General features: G+C 45.9%; 1 protein-coding gene across 1 annotated transcript in view; it reads right to left on the bottom strand.

Annotated features, from left to right (window-relative positions):
* Nucleotides 1–19,156, bottom strand: part of USP28 (ubiquitin specific peptidase 28) — a 57,054-nt gene extending 37,898 nt beyond the window's left edge. The window contains exons 1-6 of the mRNA XM_060250512.1: nt 19,002–19,156; nt 8,937–9,014; nt 5,096–5,234; nt 4,323–4,440; nt 3,389–3,551; nt 1,653–1,739 (exon numbers count right to left, since the gene is read on the bottom strand). Coding sequence (XP_060106495.1) covers nt 1,653–1,739; nt 3,389–3,551; nt 4,323–4,440; nt 5,096–5,234; nt 8,937–9,014; nt 19,002–19,079 — 663 coding nt within the window. The 5' untranslated portion in view covers nt 19,080–19,156. The remainder of the gene's footprint in view (nt 1–1,652; nt 1,740–3,388; nt 3,552–4,322; nt 4,441–5,095; nt 5,235–8,936; nt 9,015–19,001) is intronic.
* Nucleotides 19,157–19,514: the final 358 nt, after the last annotated feature.

The following is a 19,514-nucleotide window of genomic DNA, read 5'->3' as shown; positions in this document are numbered from 1 at the left end:
GATTCCCCACTCCTCCACTTGCAGCTGCTGCAATGGCCTTGGGTCAGCCAGAGCTCTGGCAGAGGTTGTCCTTGAAAGGGCAGCTGCTGTGAGAGCCCTCTCAGCCCCACCCACCTCACAGGGAATCTGTTGTGGGGGAGGGAGATAAAGGAGATTGTGAGCCACTCTGAGACTCTTCGGAGTGGAGGGCGGGATATGAATCCAATATCTTCATCTACCTCACAGGGTGTCTGTTGTGGGGGAGGAAGGGAAAGGAGATTGTGAGCCGCTCTGAAACTCTTCGGAGTGGAGGGCGGGATATGAACCCAATATCTTCATCTACCTCACAGGGTGTCTGTTGTGGGGGAGGAAGGGAAAGGAGATTGTGAGCCGCTCTGAAACTCTTCGGAGTGGAGGGCAGGATATGAACCCAATATCTTCATCTACCTCACAGGGTGTCTGTTGTGGGGGAGGGAGATAAAGGAGATTGTGAGCCGCTCTGAGACTTTTCGGAGTGGAGGGCAGGATATGAACCCAATATCTTCATCTACCTCACAGGGTGTCTGTTGTGGGGGAGGGAGATAAAGGAGATTGTGAGCCGCTCTGAGACTTTTCGGAGTGGAGGGCAGGATATGAACCCAATATCTTCATCTACCTCACAGGGCGTCTGTTGTGGGGGAGGAAGGGAAAGGAGATTGTGAGCCGCTCTGAGACTCTTCGGAGTGGAGGGCGGGATATAAATCCAATATCTTCTTCTTCTTCTAAAGGTGCTTCCCTTTATGGATGAGACCTACTGAGTGAGGCCCTCTGACCCTCACAGCTGATATGCCCATCAGGGCATCACGTCCAAATACCTAGTTGGTATTCATGATATCAACCATTTATTTAGGATGTCTACAATTTCAGTTCATAAGGGTCCCTAGGTTCAAGCTCTTTGCAACTCCCAACCTCATTCCTCATTCCCCAGGAAAGCTGTCACAAAAAACCCCCAAACATTTGGCATTCAATGTAATTAAAAAAACAAAACAAAAACAACTGTACATCACTCAGAAAAAGAATACTAAAGTTGGAGAAGTTCGTAACATATCATATTGACAAAATAAAAATCAAAGATTTCAGGTTTTCGCGGCTGGTAACATCATTAGGGTTTGTAGAATCTTTCAGGCTCAAGTGCCGTGTTCTACTGGAGAAAGTTTTCCTTCCAGACGTTTCGTTCTCAGCTGCGGAGAACATCCTCAGTGGCGTTGCAGCCAGAGCAGGCGCTCTGACCTTCTTGGCTGCTGTGCATTAACAAGAAGGCAGCAGCCAAGAAGGTCAGAGCGCCTGCTCCGGCTGCAACGCCACTGAGGATGTTCTCCGCAGCTGAGAACGAAACGTCTGGAAGGAAAACTTTCTCCAGTAGAACACGGCACTTGAGCCCGAAAGATTCTACAAACCCTAAAAATAAAAATCATTAATACAAGATCCCGTATTTGGTCTGGAATTATGATCCATTTATGACGACACTATTCTTGTTTCTAGAGGTAAATCAGAACCCAGCTTCACCCTTTATGCTTTCTGTAGTCATCAACACACACCACCAAAATCCAGTCACCTGCAGTACAATTTTGCACAAGATCAACGGCAATGTCAAGATCTACAAAGTACCCCACCACTACTCAGAAGGCACTTACACTGCGGCTTTGACAATTGTCAAGGACGCTGTCTGGAACGCAGTAGCCGAGGACCAGATGTCGGAATTCTGGCAAGTGGAAAAGAGACTGACAAAAAAAAATTAAAATTACATAATTGCCTTTTCTGACCAAAACAATCTTCTCTCAGTTCTGTAGAGGCACCACCCTTTGGAAATTGGCAATTATCACGGCAGCTTCAGAAGTTATGCATTACCTAACGAGAAAACATTTGTGTGGGGCAAGCATGAAAACCTGAAGCAGGTCGCTCAGATGCTCAGCTCCCCAACTGGTATTGATGGGACTTTAGGGTGCCTTCATCCCAGCAGAGATCCCTTTTGGCAGGGCTACGCTTTCCTTCTCCAGTGCTTTCCATCTCCTCCTAATGGGGGAGCCATCTGCTCTCCTCTGCCCGCCATGAGTGGGACCCCACGGTCCATTCTCTCAGTCCCCGTCTCGCAGAAGACAGAAAGATGGGGCCACAGTCTCTCCAAAAACCTTTCAGCATAGGCCCTTGCTGATTTATCGTATCTGGATGACAAATGGATCTCACACACACATTGCAAGTGAGAGCCACAGTATCAGCCACATTGTTTGCATACCTCTTTCACTCAGTGTAACAAAAGCACTCCAAGAGAAATTACATCCCACTAGAGTGGTAAAGCTGCAGTACTGCAGTCCAAGCTCTGCTCATGACCTGAGTTTGATGCCAGCAGGAGATGGGTTCAGGTAGCCAGCTCAAGGTTGACTCAGCCTTCCATCCTTCCAAAGTCGGTAAAATGAATACCCAGCTTGCTGGGGGGAAAGTGTAGATTTGGGGTCCCCAATCCCAGGGCCAGGGACCAGTACCAGGCTGCAGCCTGTTTGCCACAGGCTGTGGAGCCTCGCCGCCCCCCCCCCCTCAGTGCCTCCTCCTCCCCCCTCCATTTTCACCATTTTAAGGCCGGGGAAGGGAAGGAGGCAAGGGCAGAATTGCTCGCCACTGCTGTGGCAGTTTTCCTGTCGATCAGCTGATTGACTGGTGCGGGGGGAGGTTAGCCTGGGAGGTGTTTCATGGCCCCTTCCCCGGCCTTAAAATGGTGAAAACGGAGGGTGGGGGGAGGCGACGGTGGCGAGGCTGTGGGGGGGGGGGCGGCGAAGGAGGGAGGAGGAAATGGGGGAGGAAAACGGGGAGGAGGCAGCACCGTGGGGGGGCGGTGAGAGGCTGAATTGGGTGTCCCCACCCTGCCGGCCCTGGGGCCACAGTCAGCAGGCCGACCCTGGGGCCAAAAAGGCTGGGGACCACTGGTGTATATGACTGGCAAAGGAGGGAGGAGGAAACGGGAGAGGAAAATGGGGGGAGGAGGCAGCTAGGCTGTGCGAGGGGTGGCGAAAGAGGGAGGAGGAAACGGGGAAGGAAAACGGGAGGAGGAGGAGGCGCCACGGGGGGGGGGCAGGGAGAGGCTGAATTGGGTGCCCCCACCCTGCCAGCCCTGGGGCCATGGTCAGCGGGCCGGCCCTGGAGCCAAAAAGGTTGGGGACCACTGGTGTACATGACTGAGGAAGGCAATGGCAAACCACCCAGTAAAAGTCTGCCATGAAAATGTTGTGAAAGCAACATCATCCCAGAGTTTGAAACGACTGGTGCTTGCACAGAGGATTACTTTTACCTTTTAGAGTCACGCAGTTCCCCTTTAAAACCACAGGCTAAGTACTGCTACAAACCCCAAAGCCACTCTGAAATACTAGCACAAGCATACCTGTATGACTGAACTGAACCAGCAAGTATTTCCAATGTTTTTCATTCCTACAGGCCAGTCGTCTGTTCTCCTCCACCCATTCTGGCTGAGGCTCTCTCCCCAGACTTCACATCGTTTTCTTTTGGAACGATTTTTACTTTCTGTCACACTTGACTCGTGAGCTCTGCAGGAAACACAGTGCATCGAAACAAAGGAACTGTACTGTATTACCAAGGAGTTCAAGCTTCAGTCAAGCCCACAATGTAACTTCCCTTGCTCCTGATGAGACATTACAAACATTTGGAAAGGCAAAAGCATCCCTGGCAAAGACAGCTTTCTCGCCCCACTCTTGCTCTTACAGAAGAAAACCAACTATGTTAAGTTCATAAAACTACCATGATCAGCTATGCAAGAGGGGGTGGTGTGGAGAGAAGACCACCAGGATTCACCCGGCGTGGGTCACCCAGAGTACATACATATCCTGGATCATCATCAGACCTCAGAAGCTAAGCAGGTTCAGCCCAGATTAGCACTTGAATGGGAAACCACCAAGGAATACCAGGGTTGCTATGCAGAGGCAGGCAATGGCAAAAAAAACCTCTGCACACCTCTTGCCCAGAAACCCTACAAGGTCACCGTTAAGTCAGCTGTGATTTGACATCACTTCCCATAACCCATCCGAATGCACAGGGAAGTTCGCTCCAATACGTACATTTCAAGTTGTCTGAAATGGCTACTCAGAAAAAGGTAGAGCAAAGAGTGTTATTTGTACCAGGGCCAATGTAAGAGAGTTAGCAGAAGCGAACCGATTGTTGCCACAAACAAAACTTGGGTAAAAAAAAAAAAAAAGACAGTGCAGATGGTTCTTTCAGAGAGTAAATAAAATTGCTTTATAACTGAAGGTCCTTTCCCGAGGCACAATAAATACCAAAAGAAAAAAAAATGTATAGCATACACAATCACTGTTCCATTAGAATCCGCTTGAATGGCGCAAACAGCTGGAAACTTCTGGATTCTCAATGGGGTGAGTTTCTGCAGATCAGCTTGGTTATGTGGTACTGAATCACTTGTACCTGGAAACAAAATGTACCTGTCAGTATCTACAGGTGCTCCCTCAAAGCAAACACCCCCTTTCCCTAACACAGGTTCTTGCAGATAGAAACGGCAATTAAACACTGATTTGCTCCACACTGCTCCTCTCTCCCACAAAACTATCCAAGGGAAGCAGATGACACACAGGGAGCCTGCAGGCATGCAGCCAGTAAAATAAATGACCTGTAACCCAGTGCACAAAAGTTCATTTTCCTCATGTAATACAACTGGTCTGCTCCCATCCACATGACTGAAGAGTTACAAAAACATGGTGATTTCGGGATTCCTTTCCAATGCCTTATTAATGTCATAAATATTCTACCTTTCTTACTGAGATTCAAGGTGGATTGCACAGTGGAAAAGCCAATGCAATCAATCCAATAATAGTCTCAGCAACAATCAACTATAGGTCTTTACTGCAAGCTCCTCTAGGTTCGAGGAAAGATGGGATACAAACTTTTGAATCAATCAATAAATCGAGCAGTTTCCAATCAGCTCCCCCCCAGAGTAGTCTCCTTGTAAACCGGAACGGAGCTTCTGAGACTGAGGTTTTTACATCCTGCATCTCCCCTTCCTGATTAAATGTGCCGGTGATAAAAGCGTTCAGGTGAACCCTGCCCAGTGATGGCCACCTACTCGTTGCCTCCGTTTGGACGACCACACTCCGTTCAGAGTCAGCTGGTTCTGCAGCACAGTCAGATGGCTCTTGGCCTGACTCTTTCGGCAGACCCCGGGTGAGAATCTCAACGGCCACCATCAAGTCCCCATTAGCAGCCTAATGACAGAAAGAACACATGGGGCATGTAAACACTGTTTAGTGACACATCTATTGAAATGACATGGAAGGTTTGCCATCTGAACATTAACGCCTGTTGAGCAGAAAGGAGAAGGGAAACAGAAGCATCCTGAAATGGACTGTGACAGAATGCAAAGTTTTATGGATTACTGTAATGGGGATGTGGTTTAGGTCTTGGAAAATAATCACTGCACTATCTTTAGTATGACTAAGCGTGCTAGTGAATCTGAGAGTTTGTGCATATATAGCTCAAGCTATTATTCACTATGTATTTATAGTCAGCTTATCTCACTTAATCTTTTAAACGTTATGTACTGCTACACTAGCAGTCAACATTTCAATTAATTGCATGTAGGCTACACAGATTAATCTGTTTATGGTCTGCTTATCTCACTGAAAATCAAGATCTGCAAATCCAATATGCATTCAGAAACGTCAGAAGCCTGCTGCTGTTTCACCAAGATCAAGTTATGCTCAGTGAAGAGGGTGCGGTGGCAGGCACCTAACCCCTTCTTGGCAGAACCCAGCCCACCTTCCTGCTGGGCAGTGGCTAGCGAGGGGCATGAGCTGGGCTTGGTGAAAGGGGAGCCTTTTACTCCCCCCCCCCCTTGTGGTGCGGAGAAAGGGAAGCTGCTGGAGAGGGTGGCTCTTTCCCCCAGTCCCTCACTCTCTTCTCTGCTACAGCACAGTGTGATACAGGGAAACAAAGTGGTTCCCTTAATGCCAGCGGCAGGGAAAGGCGGCCAAGAGGAGTACCCTATGGCAGGGCTGATGGAGGAAGAGGGAATGGGGCGGGGGGGGGGAGACCACAGTGGAGGCCGCCTATGAACTTATCCCAGAGATCCTCCAACAGCAGCTGCATCCCTTGCCAAAAAGAGATCAAGTTGGGAACTACCAGTCAGCTAGAGGCCTTGCTAGGCTATGGCCACACCCATTTTCTTGGCACAGGTGGCAGGCACCATGACACCCACAAACAGTGCGTTTTGGGGAGGGATGACTGTTTAAATGTTTACAGAAAAGTAAATGGTAAACATATCCAGTCATGTAAACGTTTAATACTTACACCCCTAAAAACATTAAAATAATGTTTACATCACATCAGACAACAGGTATTTCGGGTCACAACGGTTGGCATGAACAAGAGTTGCACATTCAAAACGATGCATGACAGTCTCTACAGCATTCAGTAACAATTCCTATACAATGTATTTCCATGGATATATATTTGTTTAAATGCAAACACTTATGGCAGCAGTCAATAGGCTATAATTTATTTAGAATATTTCTATGCTGCCTTTTCAGAGACCACCTTGAAATGGCTTACAATTTAAAAAACAAAAACAAAAAACAGCATATAAGGCATTTTTAAAAGTCATTCATAAAAATCCACAAGCCATTAAAAAACAAAACATCATTGCGTGATGATACACTGAAGAGTTTGGTGTTTTTATCACTGTAAAGTTTACCATTATATCCAAGCATACCAATTGTCCTTATTTTGCCTATATGAGATCATTTCTGTTCAGAAAGTATATTTCCCTTGTTAGAAATTTTGCTTTCAATTTTTCCTTTTTTTCCTAACTTTCAGATGACAAAAATTATGATACATATGCTAAGGTAGTGTAGGATGTAGCAGTTTGCAAGTCTCTTAATTATTTGAAATTTTGCTGTAGAAAACGATGGTTTTTATTTTATTTTTTTTAAAATTCCATAAATATATTAGTACATTTTTATAATTAGCCAGGTTTTTAATGATGTCTTTTATGTGTCAAAACAGAAAAGCAACTTTGAAAGGAAAGTAAGTATTGCATACATCTCAAGTTGTCCTCAAATGTTTGATGTACTTTACTGGCTGGGGGAAAGGAAGTAAGAAAGAAGCATTTTCCCATGGAGGGAGGAAAAGAGAGAACAAGCAGAGGGTAAATGCCTAAGGAAGGCCCTGCTTGATGCAGAAGACAACAGCGTCAAAGTTGCCGGAAATTTTTACATCTCTAACAAAACCCCACCAGTCCAGAACTGACATCACAGCCAGAAGGGACTGCTACAAACCCTGGAAGGGAAGGTAAAAGAGAATCAGTAAGCAGGCCTTTCCACGAGCCATTTGCTGTTCAAATACAAAAGAAGATAATATGTTCGAAGATGCTCTTCAAGGTCAGGAGAGGCAGTATGCAAAGCTGCCATAGTGCCACCCCCTCTCCAGGCTTGAGACAGTATCTGTGGGACAATCCACCTGCTCCATTGGTTTTAAAGAGGCAAAAAACAGTCATAACTGCACTGGCAGCAAAATTAGAAGACAGGCAGCAGTGGAGAAAGGGTGGGGACTTGGGAGCAGTGTTCCCTCTAAGCTGCAGAGTCTTGTGAGCAAAAATTCTACTTTGTGAGCTATTGGCATTAAAGTTCTGAGCTACTGGCAAAAAAGTTGTGAGCTACCGGCAAAAAAGTTGTGAGCTACCGGCAAAAAAGTTGTGAGCTACCGGCAAAAAAGTTGTGAGCTACTGGCAAAAAAGTTGTGAGCTACTGCATCAATTATTGTGCTCTGGGGCCATTTTTCCTGAGCTAAGACAAAAAATGTGTGAGCTGAAGGCTAAAAATCTGTGAGTTAGCTCACGCTAACTCAGCTTAGAGGGACCACTGCTTGGAAGTGAAGGGGGTTGGGATGAAGCAATGAAAGGAGGCATCCATTTAAGAATGATCAAACAGATCCCGATTTACACACCTGCACTGTACATTTAATGCTGAACCTGGATGCCTCCCCCTCCACGGAGGCCCAGATCACGATGGCTGCCACGTCTGCCTTTTGTTATCTTTGGCAGATCAGGCAGCTAGCACCATATCTACACCCCCAGGACCTGGCTACAGTGATCCATGCAATGGGTGCTTCCAGACTAGACTACTGTAACTCGCGCTATGCTGGGTTGCCCTTGAGACTGATCCAGAAACTGCAGCTGGTGCAAAATGTGGCAGCTCGCCTGCTGACTGCACCACCTCTACGGGTGGGCATTCGGCCGGCGCTCCGCAGTCTGCACTGGCTGCCCATTGAGAACCAGGTCCGCATCAAGGTTTTAATTTTAATGTTTAAAGCCTTACTTGGCCTGGGACCAACATAGCTGTGGGATCATCTCCTCCCATATATGCCCAGGAGGTCGTAACGTTTGGCCTCCGGCTGACCCCGGCCCAAGAGATGCCTCCCTTGCCTCCACTAGGGGCAGGGCTTTTTCAGTCCTGGCCCCGACCTGGTGGAATCAGCTCCCTACAGAGATCCGGGCCCTACGTGGCTTATTAGCCTTCCGTAGGGCCAGTAAAAAGGAGCTGTTCCATCAGGTTTTTAGTTGAGGCTGCGAGTGTCCATCCTTGATCTGGTTGGCCTCCCCTGCCGGCACTGTCACCTGTGCTACAAAACGGAATCACATCTGCCACCTCTATGGGATAACATCTTATCATGATGTGAGATGGCCAGGCTGGGAAATATGTGATGATATGGGAAAATGTTTGAGTGCTGCTGAGTGGTCTGTTTCTAAAACGTTTTAATTGTATTTTATTGTTTTATCGTATGCTGTACTCTTGCCCTGAGCCCTAGGGGGAATGGGCGGAATAGAAATATACTAAATAAAAAACAAACAAACACAGTGGCAGGAATTTCTGCAAAACAACAAATGTCTATATCAGATAAAGAGTACTCACCTTCAGGGTTTTATGGAGAACTAGAGGATCCTGAATCCCTGTGATCTCTCTCAGCTGGTTTACAAGCATGCTGGAGTTCTATGTTAAAAGAGTCCCGAGAAAGAAAACGTCAAGATTATAACCTTAATGGCAAAACAAGACCTAATAAAAGATGACTTTGCTGTTTGCTCCTTAGGATCGGTAAAGAATTTTTTTTTTTAAAGAAGTTTCAGAAGAATGCGTGAGTGGTCCTGCACATTTTGTATGTTCATAAGAAGCTTCCAGTTATGACACATTCACTTGAAGGCAGCTAACTCAAAATAAGTACCACTCCCCGCCCGCCAGTCCCTGGGGAAGGATCCAGGTCCCTGGATCCCATGGGAGAAATACAAAGAAAGTACCTTTAAGAACAATGAGTGCTAATGTTTTAAGGTTTTATATATATATATATATATATATATATATATATATATATATATATATATATATATATATATATATATATATATATATATATATATATATTTGTGTTTGTTCTTTATAAAATTTATCTCTGCTACCTAATCTTAAATAGGTACACACATGGCTCAGCCCAACCCAACATGGCCCGGCCCCTTAGGGCCTCATTCATGTCAGATCTGGCCCTCATAACAAATGAGTTCAACACCCGTCATAGGGTTTTCAAGGCAAGAGACTTAATAGATACCATCATCTGCATAGCAATTCTGGACTTTCTAGGTAGTCTCTCATCCAAATACTAATACAGTAGAAGACAGAAACAGGGTCCAGGATGATCTTGACAGGCTGGAAAACTGCGCTAAAACCAATATAATGAATTTTAACAGGGATAAATGTAAAGTTCTGCATTTAGGTAGTATGTATGATTTAATGTTCATGTATATTACAAATGTTTAGATTTTTAACTATAAATTATGAAATGTTAATTTTAATGTTTAATTTTATATTTTATGTTAGTTTTATATGTTGTAAGCCGCCCTGAGCCACCTAGTGGGAAGGGCGGGATATAAATCTTAAATAAATAAAAATAAATAAATAAAAATGCAATGCATGGTTATAGGATGGGAGAGACTTCTCTTGACAGCAGTATGTGCAAAAAGACTCTAGGGCAGGAGTGTCAAACTCATTTGTTAGGAGGGCTGGATCTGACACAAATTGGACTTTGTGGGGCCAAGCCACCTGTGTCGCAAAATGTAATGCCAGATAGCAGACATACAGACTTTAGAGAGAACACAAGCCAACATAGTTAAAGATATAATTTTTAGACCTTCAGCTGGCCATAGGAATTGCTGGGAAGTTAAACAAGAGTTCCTCTCCATTGAAACATATAGACAAAGTTGCAAGGAATATCTGGAGTAGATTTTCTGTTCACATCTGCTCTGCCCAGAACCCTGAATGAAAATCCATTCCATATTTTCTTTGCAGTTTTGCTTTCTGCTTTAGCCTCTGCTAAGAGAAGGCAGAAGGAGCTGGGAACAACAGCAGTCTTGGAGCTTCTCAGGGTAAGGACAGGAGAGAGGAGAAGAGAGTCCCACAGGCCTGACTGAAGCCCTAGGTGGGCCAGTTTGGCCCATGGGGCACACATTTGATACCCTTGGTCTCGGGGTATTAGTGGACCATACACTGGACATGAGTCAACAGTGCAATGCTGTGGTTAAAAAGGCAAATGCAGTTTTGGGCTGTATTAACCGAAGCATGGTGTCCATATCACGTAAAGTGATGGTATCGCTTTACTCTGCTCTGGTAAGACCTCGTCTGGAGTACTGTGTTCAGTATGGGACACCACATTTTAAGAACGATATAGATAAGCTGGAATGGGGCCAGAGGAGGGTGATGAATTCGGTGAGGGGACTGGAGATGAAGTTCTATGAACAAAGGTTGAAGGAGCTGGGAATGTTTAGCCTGGAGAGGAGGGGGCTGAGAGGGGATATGATCACCATCTTCAAGTACTTGAAGGGCTGTCATCTAGAGGATGGTGTGAAATTGTTTTCTGTGACCCCAGAAGGTAGGACCAGAACCAATGGTTGAAATTAAATCAGAAGAGTTTCCGGCTCAACACAAGGAAGAACTTCCTGACAGTTAGAGCAGTTCCTCAGTGGAAAAGGCTTCTTCAGGAGGTAGTGGGTTCTGGAGAGCCAGTTTGGTGTAGTGGTTAAGTGTGCGGACTCTTATCTGGGAGAACCTGGTTTGATTCCCCGCTCCTCCACTTGCACCTGCTAGCATGGCCTTGGGTCAGCCATAGCTCTGGCAGAGGTTGTCCTTGAAAGGGCAGCTGCTGGGAGAGCCCTCTCCAGCCCCACCCACCTCACAGGGTGTCTGTTGTGGGGGAGGAAGGTAAAGGAGAGTGTGAGCCGCTCTGAGACTCTTCGGAGTGGAGGGCGGAATATAAATCCAATATCTTCTTCTTCCTTCCTTCCTTGAAGGTTTTCAAACAGAGGCTACATGGTCCTCTGACAGCAATGCTTATCCTGTGCATTTAGGTGGAGGTGTTTGTGAATTCCCTGCATTGTGCAGGGGGTTGGACTAGATGCCCCTGGAGGTCCCTTCCAACTCTAATGATTCTAACCAGGGCCAACCCTCCTTAACTCCCAAAATCTGATAGACTAGCTGGGCCATCCGCCACTTATAGGCATTAAAAAAGAAAATCCCACCTGTCCCATTTTGTGCCTTGCTGCCCTCACATTAACCCATTTTACAGTTTTCTAATTAGTTTGGGCCTTCTTTAAAGAGAGTTCAGCCAGACCTGAGACAGAACGTTTCAAATGCCACAGTACCAAAGCTAGAGAGCAGAAGGCTAGCACTCCGTGTGTTTTATTTCCACCCAAAAGTGGCAGCACATGCCACTGGACATATAAGGAGCCTGTGGAATTTGCAGGGGCTAAAGAGCTATTTTAAGTTGCCTGCACATGCCATTTCAGTTTGTCATATCTCACGTACAACAAGGTGCCAGATATGCACAGCACTCCAGACCCGCTCTACCAAGCTGTCCGACAATCATCTGGCTACGAGAGCCACAGTTCTCTTTCTTGACCGTTTTACAGGTCCAAAAAGTAGGTAGATGAGGGTGTCTTATGACACAGTAGAATCAAAGCCACGTCACAGCCAACATGAAGATTTATTTCAAGCAGCTGTCTCAGGGATTCCATTCAGTTCATGTCTGAAGCTTCCCTGGTCGGCAACCAGGCCCCATTAATTCCCAAGATTTTAAAAAGAGAACTGCAGAACAGAAATATTTATTGTATATAGCCGAAGGCCAGCACAATGGAAAATTAAGAACATTAAAATAAAAAGCAAAACTAAAAGCATCATCAAAAAATCTGTTATAAGGTAAAACACAAAAACAAATAATACTGAATTACCGAACAAGAATTACCATTAGACTCAATCATAATAAACCTAATTAGTTACGGATATTGGTATATAATGAAATTATAAACACCTAAAATGAAACCTCTTAAGTCACAAGATTTTCTGCTCTGCAAACGAACTGCCATTTTTTTTCATGTGAAGAAAGCATCCTATTTAATGTCATGATCCAGAAATGACACTAAGTTTCATTGGCACATTTCAGGTACCTTTATACATATGTGCGCACACCCACACACATAGGGTTTTAGAGAAAAATCCAGCTGGAACTCATTTGCATATTAGGTCACATCCTCTGATATCACCATTGTTTCATGCAGGACTTTTTAATAGAAAAAATCCAGCAGGAATCCTCTGCATATTAGGCCACACCCCCTGACACTGAGCCAGCTGGAACTGCATTCCTGTGCATTCCTGCTAAAAAAAAGCCCTATATACACGCACAGACCACTTACACTCATTGGCCAAGGCAGTTTACACATAATAATTTAAAATCAATAAAACTAAATCCCAAATGAGTTCCTTCCCCCACAACAAGTTGCTTGCACCTTACACCCCATTATAGACCCCAGCAAAAAAAAGGCTTCACGCTGCTTCTTGAAAACTTCTGAAGACAGCTGCCCCCTCCACCTTCGCCTACACAGGGTGGGAGCTCCAGTAGAACCTTAAGCTGGTAAATAGTCAGCAGGTGGCAGCTAGAAGACTGCAGGTGCCAAATGACAGGAGACATCTCTTAGACATGGGGCTACTAGGCAGCAAAGGGTATATTAAAGGTTGAGGCCATGACCTTGAATAGGAATGGCATCTTGCTGGTTTACAATGAGAGGCCTTCTTACAGGGCCTTCACAAATCTAGCCACAATTACTGGGGTATATAGACAACAAAAGTGGTGATGTGTAACTAGCATCAGCATCTGTAGGCAAGCTGCAAACCATTTTTCTATCATAACAGGAACACTGCCACTTCTCAACAATGCTTCAGGGCTGCCAAAAAGTTGTCTGCTTGTCGCAAAATCATTTGATCTCATCTTGAATGACATAACTGAACCATGCTTACTGATCACTGAAACAAGCCACTGAAAAACGAAAAGATTTCCATTACACAGTGGTATGGCACAATGTTAGTCACCTTAAATAAGAACATACGAACATAAGAGAAGCCAGGTTGGATCAGGCCAATGGCCCATCCAGTCCAACACTCTGTGTCACATAAGAACATAAGAGAAGCCATGTTGGATGAAGTCAATGGCCCATCCAGTCCAACACTCTGTGTCACAGAAGAACATAAGAGAAGCCATGTTAGATCAGGCCAATGGCCCATCCAGTCCAACACTCTGTGTCAGACCGGCAAAAAAAAAAATTATATATACACACAAACACACACACTGTGGATAATAGCCACTGATGGACCTCTGCTCCATATTTTTATCTAAACCCCTCTTGAAGGTGGCTATGCTTGTGGCTGCCACCACCTCCTGTGGCAGTGAATTCCACATGTTAATCACTCTTTGGGTGAAGAAGCACTTCCTTTTATCCATTTTAACCTGTCTGCTCAGCAATTTCATCGAATGCTCACGAGTTCTTGTATTGTGAGAAAGGGAGAAAAGTTCTTCTTTCTCTACTTTCTCCATCCCACGCATTATCTTGTATCATGTCACCCCGCAGTTGACATTTCTCCAAACTAAATAAGACAAAACGTGATGCATAACAGTAATGAAGAACTTCATTCCCAGTAGGTCACAACACATAAATACTGTGGCAAGTTACTTACTTGGAATGTCTGCTTTTAAACAAAAAAATAAAATGCACGCACGAAAATCAGATCCACGTTCAGAATACAAACGGCACAAACTTAACATACTATGTACTTCACTTTTATAAGCACATTTCTCACCATAGGAAGATCTAATCCATAACGTTAATTCTTTTTGGAAAAGCTTTCCATTTTGCATCTTTTGTTTCAAAACGTCTCAAGGACAGACTCTTTTTTAATACCGATCCCACAGCTGGGTTTCCACTGTCAAGAGAGGCCTTGCATCTTATCTACACCCACCCCACTTTTTGAATTGAAGAACAAGAAACCTGGCAGTCAGCACAGGTGGAACGTCACCACACAGGCAGAAGCTCTTCTGGAAATGATGTCCAAACCTATCATGCTTCATCAGCAAGCAGAATGGCTGTGCAGTCCAGGGCACCACCACTACCCGTAACACCACCTCATGCTTCAAGAACATTCACAACCATTTTTGCAGACAGAAATTTTGCATTCCATACTGACTTCACCTGTACAGTACCTTACTTCCCTTGATTCTCAGAGTGTCACTGCACAATCTACTGATGGTCATTCACATTTCTTTGTACTGGGCAATGGAGCCATCACGGCCAGGACTTCGTGTGGTGCACCAACGGCCAGAAAATCACCAACAAACCAACAATTCCCCAGACGGCACTTTTCTAATTACCAGGACCATCCTGGTGAATGACAGGGAAACTTCCAATTCTGACATAAAAGGTACTGAAGGTGAGCCACAGCAACTATAAGATTTGGATCCAAAATAAGCTTCGTGTGAACCCAATATCAGAAGCACCTCAATAATCACTAGCAGAAGAAACAACATCTCTCCTGCCCTCCGTCCAATAACCACACTACCTCTTGGGCCAACTAATGAAGATTCATGGACCACACAGGAGATTAAAAACCCCTTCCACGCTTGGCACCTTCTCTTGGAACTATTTATTGAGCATGCAAATGCAGAAAAGAAGGCTATGGGCAGACAGGACTGGACAGACCACAAAATGCCCTCTATCCCTCCTCGTTACAGAAATACAACCTGAATATTTTACCATAAGCCAAAATATTTCCTAAAAACAAAATTGCTAAAAACGTAAGTACATTCGGCATACAAAGGGAAAGGATGTTATTTTGCTAACAAACAAGTAAACTGAAACTAAAAAGTCAGAAGCAACAGATTTGCAGTGCACTTAAACCTCAGGAAAAAAACAAACAAACAAAACATAGCTGATATTTCCCATTTTCTCTGATTCCAAGTCCCAGAACCTTTCCTTGTTGTTGTTCAGGCACCTGAAACTGACAACTACTGGATCGTTTCAATACATCCTGCTATACAGGGAAGGATGGGGGGGGGGGGGGGGCAGAGGGGGGGAGCTTGCCCCAGGCACCGATGGAAGGGGGCACCAAATTGAGTATGGTGTCCATTGTATTCTATGGTAAGATAGAATGGCCCACAAGGGGGCACCATTTTTTAATTTTACCCCCCCCCTCGAAAAGCATGTGAATCCACTCCTGTTGATATATATACTACGTAAGCACTGCAGACCAGAGAAATTCTGGATAACAACCACCAACTGGAAGGTCTATGTCTTTAAGAACGTCCCTCCTGAAGTTGTTCAAGCAAAGGCATGAATTAAATTTAAAACCTTTCAGAAAAGAGAGAGTAAGTCATAAACTTCCACACACACGCCTGTGATAATATTTCCAATGGGGTTCAAAGCCACAGAATTAAACCAAGTTTCTCCCTTTAAATCAAGAAGGCTCCTCCCTCTTCTCCTCTTATAGTAAGACTGGAATTCAGAGCACAACACAACACTGCCATGCCCTCACCAGCCTTAATGTTTTAAAGGCAGAAGCCATCAGAAGAACCCAAACCTGAAAGAGCTCCATTGCCTTTGATTCCCCGCCCCCCTCCTCTCCACCCTTTTTCACATTAGAGAACTGCACTGGAGAGAGAGGAAAGTTCTTCATCCCCCAAATTCAGCACATGTTCTAACAAACATGTTCTAACAAACCCGAGAGGCATGAAAGCACAGAAGGAAAAGCATCCCCCCTCCACTTCCTCAAACCAAGTCTCGACATAAGCGACTCTTGAAAAACAAACCCAGCCTGCATTTTCTGCACTGCACCTTCCCCCTCCCCTTTGGTCTCCTTGCTCCCCGAAGCACCAGGTCAGGATCCACTGTAACGGCCTAGGGCAAAAGTGCCGCGGGGGCGGGGGAGGGCGCGCACAGAGAATAATGCATAGAATGATAATGTAAATTAAGTGGACAAGAAGTAGGAAAGAAAAGTCCTTTTGTTTTACCTAGACCTTCAGCAACTATTACCTTTTATTGCTCTCCAGACCAAATGGTCTTCCAGTTTATTACACTATTTTGCCATTTGATCCTAACTTTGTATCAGTTTACACACTTAACTCACCAACTACATGAATTTTCAGCTAGGGTTGCAAATCCCCAGGTGGGGGCTGGGGATCCCTCAGTATGAAGGCTTCTCCCCCCCCCCCCCACACGGTTCAGGGTCATCAGAAAGTGGGGAGGGAAATGTCTGCTGGGCACTCCATTATTCCATATGGAGACCGATTCCCATAGGGTATAATGGAAAACTGATCCACGGGTATCTGGAGGGCTGTTTTTTGAGACAGAGACACCAAATTTCCAGCACAGCATCTGATGCCTTTCTCCAAAATACCTTCCAAGGTTCAAAATGTTTGGACCAGGGGGTCCAATTCTATGAACCCCTAAAGAAGGTACCCCCATCCCTCATTATTGCTAATGGAGGGAAGGCATTTAAAATAATAATAATAATAATAGATTTTATTTGTATCCCGCCCTCCCCGCATAAGCGGCTCAGGGCGGCTAACAGCATCTATACATTTACATTAATAGATAAAAACTTTAAATTTGACAATTAAAAGATTAAACATATAAAAACCAGTTAGTATATTTAAAATACATAATTTAAGTTAATTTAGATTTATCTTTATCTGGCAGCGATAGTGATATTCTGACGCTGGTTCTGCCAGTTTAAGTAGTTCCATAGTAATATAGATGGCGGATTCCTCATTCACAGCAATTCAGCAGTCGATGTCGGTGTATGCTTGTTTAAAAAGGACGGTCTTGCAGGCCCTGCGGAACTGGTCAAGGTTCCGCAGGGCCCACACTTCCTCCGGAAGCTGATTCCACAGTGCAGGGACCGCAGCTGAAAAGGCCCGCGCTCTGGTGTTCTGGAGCCTGACCTCTCTCAGCCCAGGGATAGTCATTTTATAAAGGCATGCAGTCCCTTTAAATGTGATAAACCCCTAAAGAAGGGGCCCCATCCCTCATTATTGCTAACGGAGGGAAGGCATTTAAAAGGCATCCAGTCCCTTTAAATGTGATAAACCTCTAAAGAAGGGGCCCCATCCCTCATTATTGCTAATGGAGGGAAGGCATTTAAAAGCCATCCAGTCCCTTTAAATGTGATAAAGCCCTAAAGAAGGTGCCCCATCATTAATTATTGCTAATGGAGGGAAGGTATTTAAAAGGCATCCAGTCCCTTTAAATGTGATGAACCTCTAAAGAAGGCGCCCCATCCCTCATTATTGCTAATGGAGGGAAGGCATTTAAAAGGCGTCCAGTCCCTTTAAATGTGATAAACCCCTAAAGAAGGTGCCCCATCCCTCATTATTGCTAATGGAGGGAAGGCATTTAAAAGGTGTCCAGTCCCTTTAAATGTGATGAATGCCTAAAGAAGGTGCCCCTATTCCTCATTATTGCTAATGGAGAGAAGGCATTTAAAAGGCGTCCAGTCCCTTTAAATGTGATGAATGCCTAAAGAAGGTGCCCCTATTCCTCATTATTGCTAATGGAGAGAAGGCATTTAAAAGGCGTCCAGTCCCTTTAAATGTGATAAACCCCTAAAGAAGGTGCCCCATCCCTCATTATTGCTAATGGAGGGAAGGCATTTAAAAGGTGTCCAGTCCCTTTAAATGTGATAAACCCCTAAAGAAGGTGCCCCATCCCTCATTATTGCTAATGGAGGGAAGGCATTTAAAAGGCGTCCAGTCCCTTTAAACGTGATGAATCCCTAAAGAAGGTTCCCCTATCCCTCATTATTGCTAATGGAGAGAAGGCATTTAAAAGGCGTCCAGTCCCTTTAAATGTGATAAACCCCTAAAGGTGCCCCATCCCTCATTATTGCTAATGGAGGGAAGGCATTTAAAAGGCATCCAGTCCCTTTAAATGTGATGAACCCCTAAAGAAAGCGCCCCATCCCTCATTATTGCTAATGGAGGGAAGGCATTTAAAAGGCATGCAGTCCCTTTAAATGTGATGAACCCCCTAAAGAAGTTGCCCCTATCGCTCATTATTGCTAATGGAGGGAAGGCATTTAAAAGGTGTAGAACAACATAGGAGTCGACTGCACCTTTAAGACCAACTCAGTTTTATTCTGAACATCATAATAATAATTTTTATTTATACCCCGCCCTCCCGCCGAGGCAGGCTCAGGGCGGCTTACAAGACATGGGCTCAGGGCGGCTTACAAGACATAAGCTTTTGTGCGTTCTCTAAATAAAACTAAGTTGGACTTAAAAGTGCAATCGACTCCTATGTTGCTCCACTACTTCAGACCAACAAGGCTGCCTAGTTGGATGTATTTAGAAGCGACGGCCAGCGCTCCCCTTGGAGTTCCACGGTGCTGGCCACACCCTTGCTCCTGGCTCCACCCCCCGTCTGCTGGCTCCACCCCCAAAGACCCCCAGACGCTTCTCGAATTGGAGTTGGCAGCCCTCATTTCCTCCCGGCTAAAACTTCTGCGGTCTTCAAGGCGCCACTGCGCTCCTCCTTCGCCCCCCTCCCCGGCAGCCGAATTCGAACCCCGCTCCCGTCCAAAGACAAGCGCGGCTGGAGCCCCCGCCCCGTGGCTCACCCTCGCCTGGCTTTCGGAGACGGCGACAGTGGAGGCGGCGACCTCCTCCCGGGCCGGCGGCGGCTGCTCGGCTATCATGGCCCCCTCGGCGGCAGCAGCCACCACCAACCGCCCGGCGAAGCCCCTCGCCTCCCAAGCCCCGCCCACCGCCGCCCGCACCACGCCCCCCGACGGCCGCTGCTTCTTCTGCGCTCCTCGCCACGCCCCCTCGCCCGCAATGGACGCCGGCTCGAGCGCGCCGCCTGCCAATCACACGCGGCCGGGGGCGGCGCCCGCTCGTTAAGGGGGGACACGCGCCCCGCCCCACCCCACCCCCTCCCTTCCCGCCAGCTGGGCGGGAAAAAAGACTCGGCACGCGAGGGAGGCTCCGCCCACCTCCTCTTTTCTCTCGCCGGCGGTTGGCCGTCCCGTTTGGCGCCTTTTCTTTGAGGGGGGCGAGATGGCGCCCGGGCCGCCTGAGGGAGGCGCGCATTTAGTTTTGTTTCATTTTATTCGCTTTATATCCCGCCTTCC

The sequence above is a fragment of the Heteronotia binoei genome, chromosome 12 (assembly GCF_032191835.1).
Source record: "Heteronotia binoei isolate CCM8104 ecotype False Entrance Well chromosome 12, APGP_CSIRO_Hbin_v1, whole genome shotgun sequence".
Classification (NCBI taxonomy): Eukaryota; Metazoa; Chordata; class Lepidosauria; order Squamata; family Gekkonidae; genus Heteronotia; species Heteronotia binoei.
Note: the sequence above shows the minus strand (reverse complement) of the source record. Positions and strands in the feature narration are given on the sequence as shown.